The sequence below is a fragment of the Epinephelus moara genome, chromosome 1 (genome assembly GCF_006386435.1).
Source record: "Epinephelus moara isolate mb chromosome 1, YSFRI_EMoa_1.0, whole genome shotgun sequence".
Classification (NCBI taxonomy): domain Eukaryota; kingdom Metazoa; phylum Chordata; class Actinopteri; order Perciformes; family Serranidae; genus Epinephelus; species Epinephelus moara.
In genome coordinates, this window is record NC_065506.1 from 1,896,485 (window position 1) to 1,914,417 (window position 17,933).

General features: G+C 42.5%; 2 protein-coding genes across 3 annotated transcripts in view; both read left to right on the forward strand.

Moving 5' to 3' along the window:
• Positions 1–14,394, forward strand: part of adamtsl5 (ADAMTS like 5) — a 148,013-nt gene extending 133,619 nt beyond the window's left edge. Inside the window, exons 11-12 of the mRNA XM_050049704.1 lie at positions 13,953–14,084; positions 14,375–14,394. Coding sequence (XP_049905661.1) covers positions 13,953–14,084; positions 14,375–14,394 — 152 coding nt within the window. The remainder of the gene's footprint in view (positions 1–13,952; positions 14,085–14,374) is intronic.
• fah (fumarylacetoacetate hydrolase (fumarylacetoacetase)) overlaps positions 1–17,933 on the forward strand; it is a 625,231-nt gene that overhangs the window by 141,903 nt on the left and 465,395 nt on the right. The window lies entirely within an intron of this gene.

The following is a 17,933-nucleotide window of genomic DNA, read 5'->3' on the forward strand; positions in this document are numbered from 1 at the left end:
TAAAGGGACCTTCAGATAACTTTATCATTCAGTCAGCGGGTCAGTGAGCGGGCTAACAGTGGTCCTGAGCGGAGTCTCCGTAATTATGGCAATGATGACACTGAGTGACAGACCTGCCATTATGTGACATTCTCCTCTGGATTTAATATTTCTCCAATATGTCTCGTTAAACTGTTTCCACAGAAATACGCACTGTTGCCAACTCCTCAGTAAGAAAAGTAGCTATTGGCTGTCCTAAAAGTTGCTAGAAGTCGCTAAATGACGTCATCGCCTAATTTGCATAATTGTCCATATGCATGTAATTGTAATGGCTGCTGTAGGAGAGAGGAATAACGTCGTGGGAGAGACAAAAACTGAGTAAAAAAACAATATGTTTAGAACTACAAATGAACCTTCTTTCAGTGATTTATATTAGACAAAGAAAATTTTACATTTACATCCCGCCCTGACTGTAAACCAGGTCGGGATCAGAGCGATAGATCAGCCAGCGGTGGTTCCGCGCATGCGCAATTCACTTGCAGTCTGGACGTGGAGGGGTTAACGTCTCCTGCTCTAACTGCTGCTGGGAGGGAGAACTGGGCCGTCTGTGAGTGATTTGGGGCGAGAGAGGAGCCCACGGCAGCATCCGCTGCCCGTTAAGAAGAATAAGAATGATACGTGCTCTCACAACAGAGTCTCCAGAAGTCTTAAATAACATCAGAAAAAGTCACTAGATTTGTCGCTAGTCGCTTTTTTGAAAAAGAGTCGCTAGAGGGGTCTGAAAAGTCACTAAATATAGCGACAAAGTCGCTAAATTGGTAACACTGGAAATACGGGACAAATTGCACCCCGTACTGAATCAGTAAGGGACAGTACATTTTATCTTTCAATATTGGACGAGGGGCAACTCTGTCATCTCATGCCTTGGTGTGGCGTCAGTCACATCACTTATCCTCAGTTTTACTATCCTTACTTTTATCCAGACTTCCACAGGAAAAGAGTTTGCTGCATTTCAGAGTTTTTCCTGGGAAAAAGAGTTTGTAACTTTTATGGATGCTAATGCACTACTCGGTCAATCAATTAACTTCACTACTGAAAAGCTATTTGACTCAGAAATTAGTGACGTCACCACCACACTACTGAGAATGCTGTTAAATTCGTAAGGGCACACCTTGTAGTGAGCTACTTCCCAATACTGATTATTCCTGACAGCATGAGAAATAGCGGCGTTGCATGAGTGCGTATGAAATCGGTCATTTGCATTACTGGTTGACAGCCCTGACTTTCAAAAAAGGAAACAAACGTGTTGCTCATTTCTCTCATTTCAGAGACTTTTCTTATTTCTCTTTTATATATTGTCCTTAAATAAAGCTAAAGTAATCTAATAAAAACATGCAGTATTTCTTATCCGATTACTCAATTAATCGCCAGAATAATCGATGGAATACTGCATCGATAGCTGCAGCCCTAATGATAAGCCTTTAGACTTCCTAGATAATATTTCATCAATCACCAGTACCTGAAACAGCACACCCCTACCAATGCAGCCCCTGATGCTTTGTTTTCAGTTTGAACACTCATTACACAGTTACAATGACTCATTCACAGTTAGCCCCAGCAGGTTCTCAGTGTTCCCTCAAGACACAGCCAGACCAAATCCCGACTGTGCAGTCTGGAACCTCTGTGTTTAATTGCGATTTCAGAGGGCGTTATCAACGGCTGTATACTAAATTGCCTGTGGATGCAATTGGAAAGACCTACAACCAATCAGAGCAATGAAACATGTGACATAGCACTAAGCAACTGACAAATGTAAACAGACTATGGTGTGCAGAGATGAGCTGTGGTGGTGTAGTATCAGCATGTGAATGAGTGCTGCTGTTTTTGCCCTCAGAATTTGATCACACATCAGCTGCAGCCATCTTGGTTGTTTTCAGAAAAGCCTCAGCGGTGCTATTCTTTACTAAGCTAGACACTATAATTTACAACCCGTCTGATTGTCTTTGTCTTACCACTCATGTTTATGTTCATTCAGACTCTGTAGCTGATATACCAATGTGTTCCCAGATTTTTAGTTGGGTCATCTCCAGCAATTCTGTGACCGTGGAAAGCGGAGGTTCGTTTCTCAGTGGATTTATCATCTATGAAGGTTAAAAAACAAATTTAGCCCCCATGCCCCTCGTGAAAATGCGGGCTAAATTTTTGAGAGCCCTAAAACCAAAATGGCTACCGTCGGCCATATTGGAAATTATCTTTTCAATGATTTGGACAACAGTGCTGCATAGTACATTGTTTCGGGGGACTTTTGGGGTTAAGGAATTCATAATTGATGTCATTTTGATGATCTGACCTATTTTCCGACTTCAAATCCAAGATGGTCGCCGATTTTCAGCTCTGAAAGTCATCCTAGAGCCTTCATATTAGGCTCTATTGAAAGCTCTGCTCATGCTGAGTTGAGTAATAAACAGTAAACAACAAGTAAGTACACAAAGGTCATCTCAGAGGTCAAAAAGGTCAATGTTTGTGATTGATGAGAAACAAAGCTTTGTTCTCTATGGTCACTAATTTCTGAATGAATTCAATTGAATTCAATGATACTACTACTACTGCTACTCTCATTTGAACAGTCATGAAGTGTGAGCTGCTGGGGCAAAGGGGGAAGGGTGTGACGCACTGGTCGGCACTTCCCATTCACAAGTTCCCAGCCATGACCAATGAGAGAGGGATGCTCGAGCAGGTTGTAATGGAGTTGGCAATACGCAATATAGTTTGTTCTTTCCACATGAAGATCTAACGAGTCGTCACCAGGTGGCAGACGGATTGTACACTTCTTCAGTTTGTGCCACTTGGAAGCTCTGGCCTGTCCGCAGGTAACATCTGCACTCTCAGCGTAGATGATAGAGAGGACAAATGCCTTCATATCAGCTCTGACTCCATCTTCTAACTCCAGATTCTCACCCACTCGCCCCAGGAGCTCTCTTGCCTGCATGCACCAAACACACTTTGTTTTGTCATGGAGAGTCCCACCCACAGATGAACGCAGGCACTTGGGTGAAAATTGTCCCTCTGTCTCATCATCACACGCCTTATGAGCTTGCATTTCAGAACTTGATGTTTGACTTGAACACTGAGCAATGTCACTTTTTTTGTTTTTGCGCTTTCTGGCCTTTTCAAGCTTGTCTGAAGATGAGATTGAGATATAACATGTCTGATGTATGTAATGACTCCCCGGCCCATCTTGCCATGAAGTGGTGGTGTACACATCACCATATTTGTCAAGTCCTGACCAGTTTTTAGTTTTTGATTGTAAAATCTCCCATTTACCTTGGCTGATAGTATCAGAGGACTTACAAGGCTTGCCACATTTTAGTACACATTCATAAGACATGCTTGGTCTTGTTGATGCCGTAAAAGTATATAACAGTATGCATGTACAGTAGATCTGAAAAAATGAAAGAAAATACTAAACTTATGTGGACATGTTTGCCTTACCCTAACTCTAACTACTAACGGGGTAGAAAATTTTTAGCTAAGTTAGCATTAGCTCTGTAAGTGACAAACAGATTAACATCATGAAAAAAAGACATGGGTGAAAGTTTATGCTCACCCTACTTTACTCCTTTGAATTCCCTCCAAAAAATGTCAGTTCCTGAAAATGGTTTCAGTGGAATTGTAGTCTCTTCTTTCTGGAAGGCAAGAAACTACTAATTCATGAGGACAGAAATGTTGCTGCATAACAGTAATGATACATATATCAATGCCTTGTGTATACCTTGACCTTTTTGACCTCTGAGGTGACTTCTGTGTATTTATTTGTTGTTTTACTGTTTATAACTCAACTCAGCATGAGCAGAGCTCCTAGAGCCTAATATGAAGGCTCTAGGACGACTTTGAAAAATTGATCTTTTGGAGCTGAAAATCAGCGGCCATCCTGGATTTGAGGTCCGAAATTGGTCTGATTATCAAAATGACATCAATTAGGAATTCCTCAACCCAAAAAGTCCAAGAAACAATGTACTATGCAGCATTGTAGGCCAAACCATTGAAAAGATAATTTCCAATATCACCGAAGGTAGCCATTTTGGTTTTAGGGCTCTCAAAAAATTTGATGATTGAACTGGTGGTCCAAAAGTCTTGTATTTCTCACAGCCTGGCCAAGGTGCATTCTCAGTTTGACCCCAAGTCTGCATCAGCAGCAGTGTGATATTTAGAGGAAGCATTAAAATTAAGTTGGGATTTTTCCATCAGCATTGTGTTTCAGTTTTACTGATCTTGATCATAGTGAAATCCCTGAACACCCTCACAGGTGTTTTCACTGATAACAATGAGATAACAGGTGCAGCAAACTAACAGGAGATGAGAGAAATGTCAGTCATTCACAGTCTGTACACACCCACAGAGTCCTGAGAGGAGATCCAATCAGGCACCATAATTGCTTTGCAACTTATGTGGTGGGAGATGGGTTAAAAACGATCCATCTATAGGTCAATCAATTTTATTCATAAAGCCCAATATCACAAATCACAATTTGCCTCACAGGGCTTTACAGCATATGACATCTCTCTGTCCTTAGGACCCTCGCAGCGGATAAGGAAAAACCTTTAATGGGGGGAAAAAATGGTAGAAACCTCAGGAAGAGCAACTGAGGAGGGATCCCTCTTCCAGGACGGACAGACGTGCAATAGATGTCATACAGAACAGATCAACATGATAAATTAACAGTAATCCGTATGACACAATAAGACAGAAAGAGAGACACAGAGAGATGCAGGACAGACGGTAATGATAATAGCTTTCAACAACATTAATTAAAGTAATAATATTATAATAATAATTACGGCTATTGTGGAACAATATGTTGAAAGTATATATTGATATCTGATAGTATACATATATGATAATAATCATATGTGTATAATAACAGTAGAAATATGACTAATGATAACAGCAGCAGGAGGCAGGACCACGGCAGCAGCACACCCACACACGTACATTGTCCAGGCACCGCTGCGATATAAGTTAACTTGCGAGACAGTGGAGCACAAAGGCTCCTGAGAAGAAGCCGAGTTAGTGACATGCAGTACAGCCAAGTTAGTGAGATGCAGTAACAGGACATGAGCAAAAGAGAGAGAGAGAGAGAGAGAGAGAGAGAAGGAGACAAGGTGCTCGGTGTATTATAGGAGGTCCCCCGGCAGACTAGGCCTAAGTCAGCCTAACTAGGGGCTGGTACAAGGGAAACCTGAGCCAGCCCTAACTATACGCTTTATCAAAAAGGAAAGTCTTAAGTCTAGTCTTAAATATGGAGACGGTGTCTGCCTCCTGGACCCCAACAGGAAGATGATTCCACAGGAGAGGAGCCTGATAGCTGAAGGCCTGGCTCCTGATCTACTTTTGGAGACTTTAGGGACCACGGGTAACCCTGCATTCGCAGAGCGCAGTGTTCTGGTGGGATAGTAGGGCACTATGAGCTATCTAATGGCCAGTATACACTGTGCGATTTTGGGCTGTCCCAAATGAAAGATGACCATCGTGGAAGAAACGTGGCGATATCTTTGGTCGTGGCTCTAAAACGGTGGTCTTACGTCGCACTGTGAGACAGGTTCCAGGACGGCCGTTGTCAATGTCTTGCGACCGAAGATAACCTGAGATAAAATTCTGACAGTGTCAGAAATTTAGGATGACTATCTCACAGTGTGACAGCTGTTACGACCTACGTCTTCTAATCAACCAATAGAAATGTAGCATGAAATGACGCAATGGTCACCATGACACCGGCACTAAACCCAAACAAATGATCGTTTGCCATGGAGGTAAAACGAACAAAAAGAAGTCTATGGAACTCCCAGAAAGAGGAAAGTTTGGTGGAGCTGTGGCAGCAGAAGCTTTGTTTATTTGATGTTTCCTCCAGCTGCTATCATGACCGCGAGAAAAAAGACGCTGCATGGAAGGAAATTGCGGAGGAACTGCAACTTCCAGGTGAGCAAGCTACCTATGGTGGCGCAGATGGATGATGTACGCTGATGCGGTGCACGCCGATGACGTTGTATATTGACATACGTTGTAACCTGCGATTCAGTAGCAAACGGCCATCGTACAATCTGCACACATCAAACTTGACGTCATACCAAAGTTTATTAGATCCACGTCTCACAGTGTGTCATGCAATAGTCTTATAAGATTGCTAAAATCACACAGTGTATAGAGGGCATAAGATATGACGGAGCCTGACCATTTAAAGCTTTGTAAGTTAACAGTAGGACTTTGAATTCAATTCTGGTTTTACAGGGAGCCAGTGCAGAGAAGCTAAAACAGGAGAAATATGATCTCGTTTCTTAGTTCCTGTTAGTGCACGAGAGAGTTTATAAAGTCTTATTAGAGCTACCCGATAATAGGGAGTTACAATAATCCAGGCTAGAGGTAACAAAAGTGTGGACCAATTTTTCTGCATCTTTTCAGGTCAGGATAGGCCTAATTTTTCGCAGTATTATGCAGATGAAAAAACGCAGTCCATGAGGTTTGTTTTAAATGAGAATTAAAAGACAAATCTTGGTGAAATATTACTGCAGTGCCATCCAGTGAAACTACGTCATCAGATAAAGAGTCTCTGAGTTGTTTGGGGCCAAGAGCAATAACTTCAGTTTTGTCTGAATTTAACATCAGGAAATTGGTGCTCATCCAGGTTTTTATGTCTTTAAGGCATTTTTGAAGTTTAGTCAATTGATCAGTTTCTTCTGGCTTTATCGATAAATACAATTGTGTATCATCCGCATAACAATGGAAATTTACAGAGTGATTTCTAATGATGTTACCTAAGGGAAGCATATATAGAGTGAATAGGATTGGTCCGAGCACAGAACCTTGTGGAACTCCAAAACAAACGTTAGTCCGTAGAGATGATTAATCATTAACATGAACGAACTGAAAACAATCAGCTAAATAAGTTTTAAACCAGCTTAGTGCAGAACCTTTTAGGCCAATTAAATGTTCCATTTTCTGTTGCAGAATTTGATGGTCAATTGTGTCAAATGCCGCACAAGATCTAATAAAACAAGTACAGACACGAGTCCTTTGTCTGAAGCAATCAGAAGATCATTTGTGATTTTAACTAGTGCTGTCTCAGTGCTATGATGCACCCTAAATCCTGACTGTAATTCCTCAAATAAATTATTATCATGGAGAAAATCACACAGCTGGTCTGCGACTACTTTCTCAAGAATCTTTGAAAGAAAGGGAAAATTAGATATTGGTCTATAGTTGGCTAATACCTCAGGATCCAGGGTGAGCTTTTTTAGAAGAGGTTTAATTACAGCAACCTTAAAGGACTGTGGTACATAGCCTGTTAATAAAGATCTGATCACGTCTAATATATGAGTGTTAACTAAAGGTAAGACTTCCTTAAGTAGCCTAGTTGGGATGGGGTCTAAGAGACACGTTGATGATTTAGATGAAGAAATCATTGCGGTCAATTGTTGAAGTGAAATCGGGGAGAAGCTATCTGGATATATATTAGGTCTTACAGCTGTGTTTGAGGGCAGATTGGTTCCATTTGTGGGCAGGAGGTCATGAATTTTGCCTCTATAGTTAGAATTTTGTCATTAAAAAAGCTCATAAAATCATTACTGCTAAGAGCTAAAGGAATACAAGGCTCAATAGAGCTGTGACTCTCAGTCAGCCTGGCTACAGTGCTGAAAAGAAACCTTGGGTCGTTCTTATTTTCTTCTATTAATGCTGAGTAATAGTTTGCTCTGGAATTGTGGAGGCCCCTCTTATACGTTTTGAGACTTTGTTCCCAGACTAAACGAGATTCTTCCAGTTTTGTTAATCGCCAATGCCTTTCAAATTTTCGCTTTATTTGTTTTGATTTTCGGGTTTGAGAGTTGTACCAAGGAGTGAACTTTCTTTGCTTTGTTAACTTCTTTTTAAGAGGTGCTACAGAGTCAAGTATTGTTCGCAGTGAGCCTGCAGCACTATCGACAAGATGATCAATTGGGGAGAGTTTAAAGTTGGTATGGGAAACCTCTGTGGAGACAGGCCTCCATTCCGAAACCCTGGCGTTCCAAAACCCCACCGTTCCGAACCACCCCCAGTCCGAAATTGATTTTCAAGTCTATATCGAGTTTCCTGCATCAAACACTGCCGCCCGCTCTCCGGCCGCACTCGCACAATTCCGAAATTGGTTGTACTACAAAAGCTTGAAATAAATGTTCAACTCATTGTTTTTTATTGAAAATATGTCACTGTCTTCATTTATTATGTATAATTTCGCTAGCAGCAAACACACTTAAAAGGAGACACTTGTCAAGTCTTTTTACGTGCGCTGTCCGTGGTGCTGAAATCCCCGCTGCAGCCGCCGCTCCTGCTGACAGCAGACCGGGGGAGAATAAAAAAGACATTTCTTTGCTCTGTGCTTTCAGAAAATAACCAGGGTTAGGGTAAGAAAGACCAACGGTCTGTACAGCAGTCCCACTGTGTTTGTCCCCATCATGCGGTCCGTTCGTCCCTGCAGACAGGGGCAAAAGGATCAATGCGCAGCCTCTGTTTCCTTTGCATCCGTCTTGTTCATTCAAACTTTGTAAACACGGTTGGGATTTGTAGGGGACATATGTGTGCTGCTCACTATAAAATGTGTTTACTGTAAATAAATGCATCTCTGTGCAGAGAGGTAAATATTAAAAAGTGATCGGTTCATCCCCGCCCTCCCCATAAATGAAGACAGTGACATATTTTCAATAAAAAACAATGAGTTGAACGTTCATTTCAAGCTTTTGTAGTAGGCTACAGCTTATTTCAGAATTGTGCAAGGGCAGCCGGAGAGCAGGCGGCAGTGTTTGATGCAGGAAACTCGGAGAAATATGGACTTGAAAATCAATTTCGGAATGGAGGGGTTGTCCCCAATATTTGGAATAGCGGGCCTTTAGAAAAAATGGGAAACCCCGCCATTATGAAGAATGGAGTTCTATTTTCAGAAAGGCGGGGTTTCAGAAAGGTGGGGTGTAACCAACCTCTGTTACAGAAGGACATGGTATTGAATTTAACGTGGATGGAATCTTTGCCTCAAATGTTGCGATAGGCAGCACTATCTGATAAACATCTAGTATAGTAACTGTTGCTGAGTGGCGTGTAATTGAGTAAAAAGAAATCAGAAGTAATCAAATAATGATCCGATAGCGAGGGATTCTGTGGAAAGACTGTTAGGTTATCAATTTCAATTCCATACGTCAGAACTAGATCGAGGGTATGGTTAAAACAGTGAGTGGGTTTATGTACACCCTGACTGAAGCCAATAGTGCAGCAGATAATTGCGTATTTCACAAGTATCGTTCAAATTGTGACACAAGCATGAAATTTGGCACAAATACTCTTCTAGGTCCACTCTTTTGAAAAAGGGCGCTGGCCACTCAAAAATTCATAATGGACGCCATTTTTCAAGATGGCTTCCAGGTGTTGTACCAATATGGCCTATATCGGCATGTAATTGTTATGGAATAAATTCATTTGGGTCTAAACTGTTTTATAGGTCTCACATCTCATTATTATAAGTGTTGTTTTTGTCATCACTGTTATTTAGTAGTTGGAGAAAAGCTTAGTTTAATAGTCAATGCACAACCAGGGCACAATGGTGACATCACTGCTGTGGAACTCAGCATGGGGTTTAGTGTCAGCTAGTTGTTGACTAATAGTGATAGTATAAATTAACTTAGTGTCCCAAATGCTGTCTAACAGTCCCCTTCAATTAGCTATTAAAAATAGTTAGTAGATGTAGTTAGATAGCCGCGCCTGAATTGACAGGGTTTGCCAGCACGGGAGAGCCGAGCCAAGGGTAAGCGGGGCTGTACATGACTCATTCATGTACACTTACCCGGAAGATGTACAGATCACATGGGACTTAAATGGTCCTGGATGAATGATCAGGCTAGGTGTAGGTCACCTGAACCTAGTTGTATCCCATATCTTAATGTGCAGTATTGCTTTGATTAAGGTGGTTAAAGGATAAACCCTCGGCCTTAATCAGAAATCAATCCTCAAAGAATGGCAAATGCAAATCCAGTGTTAGCCAAGAGGCAAACTGATTGGAATAAATGTTGTCTATCACCTCCTATCCATCATGTTCCTCAACATGATGGCTATACCATGCTTGCCACCAATGTTCGACTCTTTCATGAGATCAATGAAATGCCGATGATCATGGACCCGGCAAAGCTGGATGAAGGTGGTGGTATAGAAGCTACTTTGAGAAGGAACCAGGCAAAGTATCACATGAGTTGTCGACTAATGTTCAACAACACCAAATTAGATCGTACGAGGAAGCGACAACCCAAAGCTCAAAGTAGTAGTGAAATAGATGAAGACCACACAAAGCACCGTAGAACCAGTCATGATGGTCAGGCTTGCTTTTTTTGCAATAAAATATCCCCTGCATTGGACCTACGACAGGTAATGACAATTAACCTGAACAACAGACTACATGAATGTGCCCGGACACTAAATGATGGTAAACTATTGGCTAAACTGAGTGGTGGTGACGCCATACCACAGGAGCTGAAATACCATTGTTTATGTCTTCGTGGTCTCTACAACAGGGAGAGATACCACCTGAGAGCCCTTGAAAAAGATTCCTCTCAGAGTGAACCAGAACCAGACATCTTTCCCCTGGTTCTCTCAGAACTGGTCAACTACACTGTAGAAACCAGTCTCAGTTCTGATGGTCCTGCCATTTCCAGTCAACCCAGCATCAGCCAGAAGCAGAGAGTCCTGCTGACTGGGGATGGAGGAAGGTTGATGAAGAATGGCGGGTCTTCTGGACAGCCAGTTCACCAGTTGCAGAGAGTTGTCAACAACTCACCAAGTGTGGCTGCAAATCAGGGTGCTGTGGAAGGTGTAGATTGGGTTTCATCTGCACAGCACTGTGCAGTTGCAAATGTGAGTAGAACTAACAACTTTAACAAAATGCACCATGAAAATAAAAAAAAGAGAGAAAAAAAATTAATAATAAAAAAATTAAAGCTGTTTCAGGCAAAGTAACATCCCTATAAAAAAATTTGACCACAGAAATCTGGGTTTAGACCATAAACAGTTTGATTCATGATGGCCATCTTGAAAAATGGTCGCCATCTTGAATTTTTGAGTGGCCAGCGCCTTTTTCCAAAAGCGTGGCCCTTAGAGAGTATTTGTACCAAATTTTATGCTTGTGTCACAAAGTGAACGATTTTTTCAGTTATCTGCTGCACTACAATGGAGTGTAATAATGAGATAAACGCGGTAGCCAGAGAGTCATTATCAACGTCAACATGAATGTTAAAATCGCCTACAATAATAACTTTATCTGATTTAAGAACTAAACTGGATAAAAACTCTGAGAATTCAGACACAAATTCAGAATAAGGGCCAGGAGCACGGTACACTATAACAAATAGAAGTGGCTGCAAGGTTTTCCAGGTCGGATGCAAAAGACTAAGAACAAGGCTTTCAAATGAATTATAATCTAGTTTAGGTTTAGGGCTGATTAACAGACTAGAGTTAAAAATGGCTGCAACTCCCCCTCCTCGGCCGCTGCCTCGAGGAATGTGGGTATTATTATGACTGGGAGGAGTGCACAGCTCCTCTTTGTTTAATTTTAGATTTAGATAATTTAGGTGGTCGGGGGACAGACACCGTTAGATTTAGATAATTTAGGTGGTCGGGGGACAGACACCGTTTGTATAAAACTATGGGCTGTCCCCTCAGAAAGTCTTTTATAGCTTTGATTTTTTAAAATCAGAATTTAATTCTTCCTGTTGTCCCTTTTTGCCTCTTTTACTGCTCTTCTTACATTGTAGGCTGCTGCTTTAGGCTGCTGCCCATCTTTCCAGAATGCAGTTCTAATTTATAGGCTTAAAGGGATAGTGCACCCAAAAATGAAAATTCAGCCATTATCTACTCACCCATATGCCGATGGAGGCCCTGGTGAAGTTGTAGAGTCCTCACATCCCTTGCGGAGATCGACAGGGGGAGCGGCTAGCACACCTAATGGCAGACGGTGCCCCAGACTAACGTCCAAGAACACAAAATTGAATCCACAAAGTATCTCCATACTGCTCATCCATAGTGATCCAACTGTGCTGCAGCCACGACATAAAAAGTTGTTTCGAAAAACGTCATATGAACTCTGTTTTTAGCCTCACTGTAGCCTGTAGCTCTGACTGCTTCTCTGTGCTCCGCGCTCACGTGTGTGGGCTTGCCCGAGACCAGCGAAAGCATGAGCTTTGCTCTCCCGTGTTTACATCACGTGACACGTGCACTGCAGGGAGAGACAACGGTAACCACAGAGCTAAAAGATAATTTGCACTACAGTCTTTTAGCAAAGGACAGCCCAACATGTCTGAAGACTTTGAAATTGAGGAGGAACAGCATTTCTTTGTTGAGCCGTATTTGTTTGAGCCCGAGTATACGGACGGAACTCAGGCTACTGGACGAAGCAACCACCACAGCTTATGAGCCTAACCCTCAGCCAGCCACAGAATACCGGAGTCGAGCACTGGAAACCTGGTTGGTGTAGTTTGTTTCAAATGCAAAGCAATGCCAACGGATGAGGAAAGTCTTTGCTGCTCAGACTGCGCACACACATGAACGCGGAGCACAGAGAAGCAGTCAGAGCTACAGGCTACAGTGAGGCTAAAAACAAAGTTCATATGTTTTTCGAAACAACTTTTTATGTCGCGGCTGCAGCACACTTGGATCACTATGGATGAGCAGTATGGAGATACTTGGATTCAATTTTGTGTTCTTGGCGCCATATGCCATTAGGTGTACTGGCCGCTCCCCCCGCCGATCTCCGCAAGGGATGTGAGGACTCTAAAACTTCACCAGGGCCTCCCTCAGCGTATGGGTAAGTAGATAATGGCTGAATTTTCATTTTTGGGTGCATTATCCCTTTAAGTTTGTTTGTTTATGGCATCTTGGATGGTTCTGGTAATCTATGGTTTCTGATTGTGGAATGATATAACTGTAGTTTTTGGTACAGTTGTGTTTGTAGTTTTACAGATTAAATCCACCACAGCCTCAGTGAGTTCTTTGATGTCATCAGTGAAGTTGACGCTGATGTCCTGAATTCTGTTCTGTAGCCACCTCTGAATATGTCAAGTGTCCATATTCCCCTTGTTGTACAGTCAGTTTGTTGATGGAAGTCAGGCATTACCCTTTTAAGGTTCGCCTGACTGAAGTCTCCAGCAACAAAGAACGCTCAGGATTTGCTGGTTTGTGAGGAGTTGAGGTCTTTGCAGAGATCAGAAAGGGCAGCCTCTGCATTCACTTGTGGTGGAATGTAGACTGCTGTGATAATGACTGATGTGAATTTCTTCGGTAGACAGTGCAGCCTGCATTTGATTGACAATAACTCCAGATCAGTTGAGCAGAAACGGGAAAACATATATAATATTCCACCTTTCACACCAGTTTGTATTCACCATAAATAAGGAAAGTTCCACGATAGAATGGCTACTCACCAATGACAGTCATTGTGAGTGATTTGGGGTTCAGTGATAGCTCAACATGCAGACTGCTGCTCAACCGCTGATCTTCCAATTAGTAAACAACCTGCTCTATCTCCTGGGCTACAGCCATCCCAATTACATGTGGAGAGACCGACTCTGTTAATATTAAGTTTGCCTAGTTTTATACTCTATTGTCCTACAGAGGAAATGGAGCCGATAGAGACAAAGTCAAATTGTAGGTGGTGGTAAGACAGCTTTAAAGACATGATGTGTGTCAGTGCACATGTTGCATTGCTGCTAGTGACACTAAAATACATTAATTTGTCTCAAAACAGTGTCACGGTGACTTTTAATCTTAATGAGTGGCTATAGTCCGAAATGTTAAAATCCAGCACAATACGAGTTTTGGCATAATTTCATCAAGATTAAATAGATTAATTTCATGAGTTCACTTAACTGTTTACAACATTTTTGACAACACTGTTTGTGATTTTTGTCTACTAGTTTTGAGGCCTGTGAAGCCACCCCGCCAAACTCCCCACCACAATCACCGCCAGCACCCTCAGCAGCCCGTCCTGCCCCGCCTGGAGCGAGAGGAGAACCACAGAAACCTCCTGCCTCAGCCCTCACCTGGAAGTATGTTCACTGTTTTCTCAGCTCAACCTACCCCATCCTCCATCAAGCTAAGCCTAGCTAACCAAATGTTAAAAGCTAACACAAGCTAACGTTAAGGGGAAGCTCAGATATTTCTGGGAATAAACTTGTTTATATCTTCCCTTACATATAACACAAGCAAGCATGCCTATTCCTCAAAAAAGTACTTAATAAAGCAACATATTCTCATAGAATGGTTTACTAACCAAAAACCACACCAATAAGATAAAGATTTCTAATGGTTTATTACGTATAATGTCTTATGGGTTCAGAGGAAAGTGTTAAGGGGTGAGGATCGAGGGATTCGAAAATGAAAGGATGAGGATGGGGGAGGAAGGGATGAGGGTCGAATGGATGAGGGAAGAAGGGTTGAGGGATGAACAGATAAGGGGCGAGGTTCAAATGGATGAGGGTCGAATGCATAAGGGATGAAGTGATGAGGGTCGAATGGATAAGGGATGAAGGGTCAAATGGATGAGGGATGAAGGGATGAGGAGTGAAGGGTTGAGGGATGTAGAGATGATGGGATGAGGGTCAAGGGCCAGATGGATGAGAGGTTAGGGATGACAGGGTAAGGATCAAGGGATGTAGAGTGAGGAATGAAGGGATGAGGGTTGAGGGATGAAGGCTGGGTTCCTGGATAGCAGGCGAGCACGATGATGAATGTGTTGGGTCAAAGGTAGGAACGCAGGAGGGATCCCGGGAGTGAGACTGAGTGGGTATAGATATAGATAGAGATATAGATAGAGCCCCCAAGAGAGCTTCAAGAACACAGGGAAGTTTCAGATGTTGTTTGGATCGTAGCGCATATGTGTGCTGTTGTCTAAAGAAGACAGTGCCCCGGAATCTTAATGTGGTCAAGAATTTTCTGCCTATAAATGGTTAAAGTGGCTCCATGCGAAGAGACAACCCACGTAAAAACCAGTTGAAAGAAGGTGGTGGTGGTGCTGTTGCCAGTACTCAGAATTTCTAGAATTAATGATGGGAAAACAAGAGTCGGCGATTGAGGATATGGAATGCTCGGATTGATGAATTGGTGCAGGTCTGAGGCCAGGGTGAATGTCTGCATGAATAGCATGTTGTTAAGTGAATGCAATCGTGCCCCCACAGGGATGGCTGCTCTAGAGACTGGGTACGTTTCGTAGGTTGTGGACGAAGGGGTGTGGCTGAGTTTGTGTACAGTTGGATGACTCCTGGCTTAGTGTGATCATCACGAAAGGGGATGTCGTTCTGGGAGAATTTTTGGACTGGTGCTGTTTAAGCTTCTTGGGTGATGATAGAGATGAAGAAGTTTTAATGTGTCATAGCAGTGAAGAAGTTGGGCAGGAAGGAAATTTGAAAAGACTAAATGGGCTTTCGCGTCGGGGACCCGGGCCCAGATCTGTGCAAGCTTAACCTCAGTCAGGTTCTTTCAATAAATGTGAAGAGTTAACACCGCACCAGGGAACAGAACACTGACCCCTGTTCAAGTCCGCTTGAGAGGTTAATCTCAGGAGTTCGTGGTATGCAGTATGGTTCCAGCACAGAACATGTCAAGTGTGAAAATCAACTATGCCAAAAACATGACTGCTGGGCAATCATATTATGATATTTGGGGACAGCATGAATCACTCGTACCTGATATGGAAACGCTTAACAGAATTTGGGTGGATTTGCTTGGTGGGCAGGGATGCTTGGATTGAGATGGGGTCGGGGGAAGTGGATGATGACAATGCCCAGGGAGAGAGGGGATTGAACGGAAGGATGAGTTGGAGGGAAAGGGAAGGTGGGTGAAGAAAACGGAAACGAGGGCCTACTTAAATACGATCTAGTTAATGATTTTTATGTTAGAAAGCAATGAAAATTTTGATTACAAGAAAGAAAATGGAAACCAATTGTGTGAGGAGGAAAACAAGGTATAAGTAGTAAGGCGTTGTCCTGCTCCCAGACTTAAGCCAACTAGTAAACTGGCTTACTAGCATGGACTGTACCATGACCAAGCGATCTGTAAAGCTTTAATAAGATGGGGAAATATGAAATGTTGAGGAAGGATAAATGAATGAGCGAAGGGAATAAACATGGGGCAGGAGGCTGTCCATTAATGTTTGTCTGGGACAGATATAAGAGGATCTGGGAGGAGGAAATTGTTACAGCGAATGATGTGGCCAGCGGTGGAGGCTGCGTTGATTTATTTCTCAGGAGTGAGAACGAGAGAGAGTCGAAAGTATGAAGCTGCGTTAGAAAAACTGGGACGAAATGGAAGGTTGTAGATGCGTTCGGGGGAATTTGGAGCACTGCGGGAAGTGACCAGCGGCGAAAGCTGCATTGATTTACTTTTTGGGAGTGAGAACGGAGAGAGGGAGTCTGAAGTATGAAGTTGCGTTTGAAAAACTTGGACGAGGTGGAGGTTAGATGCATTGGGGCGAATTCGGAGCACTGCAGGCAGTGATCAGCCATGGGGGCTGCGTTTATTTACTTCTCGGGAGTGATAATGGAGAGAGTCGAAAGTATGAAGTTGTGTTAGTAAAACTGGGAAGACGTTAAGTCATAGAAGCATCGGGACGAATTCGAAACACGGTCCGTGAATGCTACAGAGGGATTAACTGGGGGGGTGAGGAGCCTGAAGAGAATGGATGCAGGTGTTGTAAATTAAGATGAACAGATGAGGGTCGAGGGTCAAATGCATGAGGAATGAAGTGATGAGGGTCGAATGGATGAGGGACGAGGGTCAAATGAATGGGGGATGAAGGTTTGAGGGACCAAGGGGTGAGGATGTAAGCCTTAACACGGGCCTGACCTCGTAATAGATCTAATCCAATTAAAGTATCTAATTGGCTATCTGAAATAATTAATAATTATTAATAATGATTATTGATTATGTTAAAGAATGTGACTTAATTTACCTTAAATCACCCCGTGGGGCACCATTCCCAAAAAGGGAAAATGATAGCCAGTTAAAGATATCAGTCTCATGAAGTTCACTAAACTATCAATTTGGAATTTTGATTAATAATTAAATTAATAACAATAACCAAATTAAATAGTAAAGCCTGAGGGATTTCGGAGTTCTTGATGTAGCAGAGGTTGACTATTCATTCACTCTTGTACAACATTAAACAGACAGTAGGTATGATTTCAAAAGATATATATTTATTCATAAAGGAAGCAAAGCAAACAAAACACACAGATTCTAACTAACTAACTATAGACAAGCAGTGTGTGTGTGTGTGTGTGTGTGTGTATGTGTGTGTGTGTGTGAGAGTGTGAGAGAGAGAGAGAGAGAGAGAGAGAGAGAGAGAGAGACAAAGGCAGGTGTGTTGATCAAAGGGCCGTTTGGCCTACAAAACAAAATGGCTGACAACAGAGATCTACAAGCTGGCCAAATCAAAGCTGGCTTCAGATCGGGGGAGGTGTTGTCTGACCCTGTGGTCACAACAAAGACAAAGGAAAAGAAGCGGGAACTTTGAGTTGCCTGTTTGGGTGTAGCTCTGTTGAAAGCCTATTTTTAAATGAGTCTATGTGAATGTGATATGTGCTGCAAAGGGTGTGGATTAGTGCAGAGGATGTTTACATGCGTGCAAGATGTTGTCTGTGAACAGCATTAGCAAACTTAACACTTAGCTTTGGAGAAGCCAACTAACCAATCAATCAATCAATCAATTTTATTTATAAAGCCCAATATCACAAATCACAATTTGCCTCACAGGGCTTTACAGCATACGACATCCCTCTGTCCTTATGACCCTCGCAGCGGATAAGGAAAAACTCCCCAAAAAAACCCTTTAACGGGGAAAAAAAAACGGTAGAAACCTCAGGAAGAGCAACTGAGGAGGGATCCCTCTTCCAGGACGG